Source organism: Pagrus major, chromosome 17 (assembly GCF_040436345.1).
Source record: "Pagrus major chromosome 17, Pma_NU_1.0".
Taxonomy (NCBI): domain Eukaryota; kingdom Metazoa; phylum Chordata; class Actinopteri; order Spariformes; family Sparidae; genus Pagrus; species Pagrus major.
This window is the reverse complement of record NC_133231.1, coordinates 18,690,519-18,696,518: the sequence shown is the minus strand read 5'-3', so window position 1 is coordinate 18,696,518 and position 6,000 is coordinate 18,690,519. Positions and strand designations below refer to the sequence as shown.

The window sequence follows — 6,000 nt, the reverse complement described above, 5'->3', positions numbered from 1 at the left end:
TCAGGGCATCTGCACTGAAATCAGACTTGACTGGTTGTTGTATAAATGCGTTATTAATGATTTAATATAATTTTTTAGCTGCAGATTTACTATCTTTTGCTCATGGCTTTGTGAAAAACATAGGAACACAAGATTATCCACAACCTGGCAACAATAAAGTTGATGTATTAATGGCTTATAACTGATCTAAATGATTTATAAGCCATTAATAAAGCCACCAATTACAGCTTGTACACTATTTAATAAGGGTTTGGTGTAAGAAGGTGGCACCACAAAGTTTGAGATGTTATCTGTGAAGGGCAAAGAAAGAAATAGGCAGTAGAAGTCAGTGGTGAGCAAACTGAAAGATTTGAGTGAGAGAAATCGTCAGAGTATGTTTGAAAAAGAGGGGGAGAGAGAGAGAGAGAGGGAGAGAGAGGGAGAGATGTGGGTTTGAGGTTTGTCAATGTGAAGCAGTTGCTCAGAGAGGAGTCTGGTGGATGGAGTAGGACGGATGGAGGGAGGGGAGCTCTGAGGATAAATGCGCTCTTTCATTTCCAAGTGAGAGAAATCCGTTACCAGAGGCACATATTTACACTGACGGAAACTGAGGGGAAACAACCTTTTTGTTTGTGGAAAAAAAATCAGCGTAGAGGATCATGGACAACAAGTTATCAGAGGAACCTCACGCAGAAACTCACCTCAAAATTTGGGCTTGATGAGCAGATTTGCTGTCTACAGGAGGGCTTGATCTTCAAAGACGCGCTCCAGAGTCAGGAGGGATAAAGTGCGCTGCTGATCAACTGTTTGGGAAGGTGTTACACATTAGTGATGGTTTAATGACTCTGAACTGCAGCTTCTTGTTGGATGGGACAGGTGCAGGAATTTCATGCCGAAAACATGGGTCACTGAGGTGTCAAATACTTTTTTTCTCCTTCATCTTAAAGATCTTTTCATGCACTGTGTTGTCACTCAGCTATTTCTACTGGGACTTAAACGCAAAGACGCGAAAATCCTAGACAAGAATCCTTGTGTGGACTTGGTTTATTTAATTTTAATCCATATTTAACAACTTTTGTAAACGTCCTGAGTTGAGCCCCCACACACACAGCAGCAGACATGCCACTGCAGCACCGTTTGACCGGATTTTACGCATCTCTTGGGGAAAGAGAGAGCTGAAAAAGCCTGTGTGTTTATGTGTGTGTGTGGTGGACGCCGATGCGCTACATTTCCAACAGCTCAGGGGAGACCACTTTGTAAACAGAAAAAAAAAGGAAGAAAAAAATAGACGAGAGACTCTGCTTTCATTCAGTTTTTATAAATGGAGCTGCGTAAATACCTGTTGTGCCTGGAGCTCATCCTCCTTCTTAAAGGTAAGAACTACCTAACATTCATTTTTTGTTATATTTGGGTTAAGACATTTTGTTTTAACACATTAGAATAAGATGAAACTGCTTAATGATAATTAGAGTCTGAACAGCAACAGGAATCTTGAACTTTGCGGAACTAAACTCAACCTCTTGTCCATGATTGATGCCTTTTCACTTCCGAGTTGCTCTCTTGTCCTCCAGCTCTGTCTCTCTGGGTGATATGCTCATTAACCTGCTCAACCTTTGCACTTTAATGGACAACATGTGTGTAATAATGCCACACGTGCCTCCTTGAGTCCCAAAGAGCTTTATTCTGTGAGACAGTAAGCGACTGACCATGAAGACATTCCTAACATGACTGTGTGCTGGAGAGGAGAGAAGCAGGCATATTAAAACATATGGCCACACTCCATTTGCCAAAAAGTTCAAAGGTATAGGAAGTTACGCATGAGTCCAGCCAAGTAATGGTTTTTGGTTCAATGTCCGATCCTTTAGTAAATCTATCAGTTTTGTCAGTGTTGAGCAAATATTTCATTCTCGTTGGAGGCCTCCAGCTACCAGGAGATGTTTGGAGTGATCAGATATATTGGCATGTATCCTCTGTCAAAAGGTTACTGGTTCATCTCCTCTTTCAGCTGACACCCTCTGACCCTGGCAGCTGTGTAACTCAACCTCATCGTCCGTATCAGCGATTCCCATCGCTTAGACTTGATGTCTAAAGTTCCCCCTAATAAGGCGTCTGTGCCATGTGTGTTTTCTCCATGGAGCATGAACATCAGCTTCCCCTTCTGTACTCATGTTCACTGAGGTAGAGCAGCCTCACACACCTCATTGAGCCATTCCTGCTCACCAGCAAGAAACCAAAGAAAAAGACCATTGTTGTCTACCAAAATAAGTGTTTACGCAGCTGATAAGGGTTTAATTACTGAATTATGGCATGGGGCCGTGAAGTAAAGTGAGATCCATAGGCTGAGATATTATGTTAACTTTGTACCTGCTCTGAATCACACACACAAAGACACATTTGTACTTCTGTCCTTGTGAGGACGCTCTTTGACATGATTGCATGCATTCTCCAGCCCCTTACCCGTCACCTTAACCATCGCAACTAAATGCCTAACCCCACCCTTGCCCTAACCTTAACCTAATTCTGACTTAACCTCTAAACAAAGTCTTAAATGTTCCCATGAAACGGCTAATAGAATGCTATTTGCTTTGGCATTGTTGCGTGTTTCCTGTACAAAATGCAGCAGCCAATAGCGTGGAATGTAGGTCACGCGCCCCATCACCTAACCACCAAGACGCCAATGCTGCCTCTCCCCACCTGGCAGCTTCCATTGAACATGGCTGGACCGGGACATAACACAGCCTCAGAGAAGACGGAAGCCAGTGTGATGACAGGAAATACAGTACCAAGATTGTTTTCTTGCCAGCTTTGGCTATTGGCATCGCAGTGCTGAGTCAGCCAATAGGACCGCTTAACAAGTTAACCAGCTAACGTCAGCAAATGTTAAATTTAGCAGCAGTTAGCACTTACTTTAGCATAAAAACCTACTCTGTCAATGTTGTTGAAGGCCACGTACGGCCCCGGTCCAGAGCCATTCATGGAGAATCAGTATGTTTGTCAGCAGTTACTTTAGCTATCTGTCCAGAGTTGCAGGAGAGGGAAAACCAAAAAATATTTGCTCAATAAAACATAACCCAGTTTCACCACAATCACTTCATAAAGTTATAAAGTTGTTCACTCAGCTCTGACAGCATTTCTTTTTCCTACATCCATGGCAGCGTCATTAAATAAACAAGTGTTTATTGGACAAAAAATTAATATATGCCCCCGAGTGCAGGATGAGTCATCAACATTTTTTATGATTTTCCAGGAAGTTACAAACTCTAATTCAAACAGCTTTTTTGCCACTGTTGGGCCTGATACGGGTGTATAGGTGAGATATGGAGCAAGCCATATGTTAAAAAAAAACCTTTAACAGTCCTTTGCGCGTCTGTCCAGAAGTGAGGACTGGTGAAAATGTCCTCACTTTCAAGGTCTAAAAAAAAATTGCTGTAAGTACACACACACACACAAACACACACACCACAGAATCTTACTTATGTCACTGAAATTACATAAACTTATCATTTGCTCATTGACTCATTCATTTCCTGGAGCCTTACCCTAACCATAGCCATTACGTGCCTAACCGTAATTTTAACCACACCCTCACCTTGCGTAGGCTTGGCTCGCCATTTTCTCCCACTTTAAACCAGAAATATTGCCAAACTTCAGCTAGTGTTCTTCTTAGAAACTGAGTCTGCCATGTCTGTCTGTTATATGCCACTATATCAGGCCAATTAACCTGTAGTCTCTGCCAACCCGAGCTCATTCCCAACTTACCAATATCAACGTACGTTGCCTCCGCTGCCATGACAGTTCAGTGTGCATTTTCTTCTCAAAATAAAAGCCCACGAATGCAGTAACAGCTGTTATAAATATAGCATATGACAGCAGATATTGTGATATTCGATAATATCTCATATCGGCCCAACCCTAACCTTAACCACTGACCATAGCCACACACACAAACACAGTCTCTCTGAAGTTAATGGATTAAGATGTTGGCATTTGTGCCAAATTTAATCATGTATACAGAAGGACCGTTATTCATGCAGCCAGTTTTCATGCTATGCAATATGCTTGAACATGGAATGCATCAAGGATTAAGGTTAATTGCACCACATACTTGTACACACATGTACACACACCTAATGTTGCCTGTGGTTAGGTTTTACACATTGCCCTCATTCATATGTTCAAATCAAGCATGCAGGGTGTAATTTTTCTCCTTTTTCTCTCCGTAAACTTTGACTTAATTTATACGGTAGCTGATGTGATCTCAGTGAAAGTGTTTCTGCATGTGTGTGAGTTTGCTAGCCTCTTTATGTGTCATACATGAGCATGTAGGTGAGTGAGTATGTGTGTAATGTTAATGGTTTCAGCAGAGCTCCCCTGATGCAGGCAGCAGGCTTCTCATGTCTGTTACACCCTGTTATGCTTTTACTGAGATGTCGAACACAGGTGTGTGTGTGTGTGTGTGTGTGTGTGTGTGTGTGTGTGTGTGTGTGTGTGTGTGTGTGTGTGTGTGTGCGTTTCACCAGTCATTCATAAATTTTCGCTATTATTCTCCCAGCTATCTTTGTTTTTTTTTTTTACTCTCCCATAATTCGCTGACTTTCATTCCTACTCCCCCTCATCTTCCTCCCCCATTCCCCACGAGAGGGGGACAGAGATGAGAACAGAACAGATAATGGAGAGAAAATCTGTGAAAGAGGGTGAGAAGAGGTGAATGAGGGGGATGCATGGGAAACATGAGTCGATTAAATGAAGATGATAGAAACAGACAGTCGAGCAGCAGACATTTTTACTGCAGAACATTTCACAGAGGTGATATAAGTCAGGGATGTAAATTAAAGAGACAGATACAGACAACGAGAGAGAGAAACTTAATGTTAGTCCAATTAAAATAACATATATCAACGACTCTGTATACTGCTATAAGTGCTGGCATGTCTCTATAGTATCCTAAACATCGTAATGTCAAGTTCAGTTTCTGTCCCTCAACATGTGCACACACATATTCTACACAATCACAACCATCCAGCAGTAGTAGCACCCAGAGCCGAACGTGTGGTTGAGAGAATCTGGACCCAGTTTGCCATGATAAATGTTTGCCGCCAGTTGTCATGGCGATGGGTGGTCAAACAGGCTGCGGATACAGTGTCATATATAAACCCCAATGTAAATGGAACCAGAAGAGGGAGGACAGGACAGGGAAAACAGAGAGAGATGGTACAGTTTTGTGGGAGTCGGAGGGGTTGGGAACGGAGAGGGGGCCTTGTGGTAGAGTTACAGTGTGTCTGTGTGTGTTTGTGTGTGTTATTGGAGAGGGGGTAAAAGAAAGAAGCAATTTATGGTTTATGAGAGAATGAGTGAAATAGGAGAATGACAGAGAAAATCAGTAGCAGCGGTTGTTGTCGGAGGCCTGGTTTGTTGCGGGAAGAAACTTGGACTCGGAGAGAGTGGGTGATGTTGCCACAAGAAAAGAGAGAAACATTTTACTGTGCTGTGTAAAAGAAGGGTGGTGGGAGAGAAAAGTAGAGTATAACTTGTTCACTCTGGCCATGAAAATGGATGGTTTAGTTTTAAGGAATTACTCTATCCTTGCGTATTCCCATTAGAGAAGTCTGATACACATCTGTGTAGAATCAGATTGATGGCTGAATTTCATCAGAGTCACTGGAGGCTTGGACATTGAAATAGTTGGAAGCTCATACAGAACTGCAAGATGAGCAGAAACAGGATTTAGTCTACAGTTACAGTAGTGGCTCTGTGTGGCTCTACTTAGACACAGTAGTGCTTTGAGTTAAAAGCTATGTGTCCATGCTAACATGCTCACATTGACAATGCTAACATGCTGTTGCTAAGCAGGCATAATGGTTACCATGTCCGCCATCTTAGTTAAGCATGTTAGCATGCTAACTAGGGCCTGACCAAATTTTTAGAGCGATACCGAGAGAGGGAGTAAAACAATTCTGATATCCACACAGATTATATACATAACCATGGAGTTTTCCAATGATTCCTTAAAGGTGGTTATCA

At 42.2% G+C, this 6,000-nt stretch overlaps 1 protein-coding gene across 1 annotated transcript in view; it reads left to right on the top strand.

Annotated features, from left to right (window-relative positions):
- Positions 1-1,300: 1,300 nt before the first annotated feature.
- The window catches only part of itga10 (integrin, alpha 10), a 28,841-nt gene continuing 24,141 nt past the window's right edge, over positions 1,301-6,000 (top strand). The window contains exon 1 of the mRNA XM_073485630.1: positions 1,301-1,352. Coding sequence (XP_073341731.1) covers positions 1,301-1,352 — 52 coding nt within the window. The remainder of the gene's footprint in view (positions 1,353-6,000) is intronic.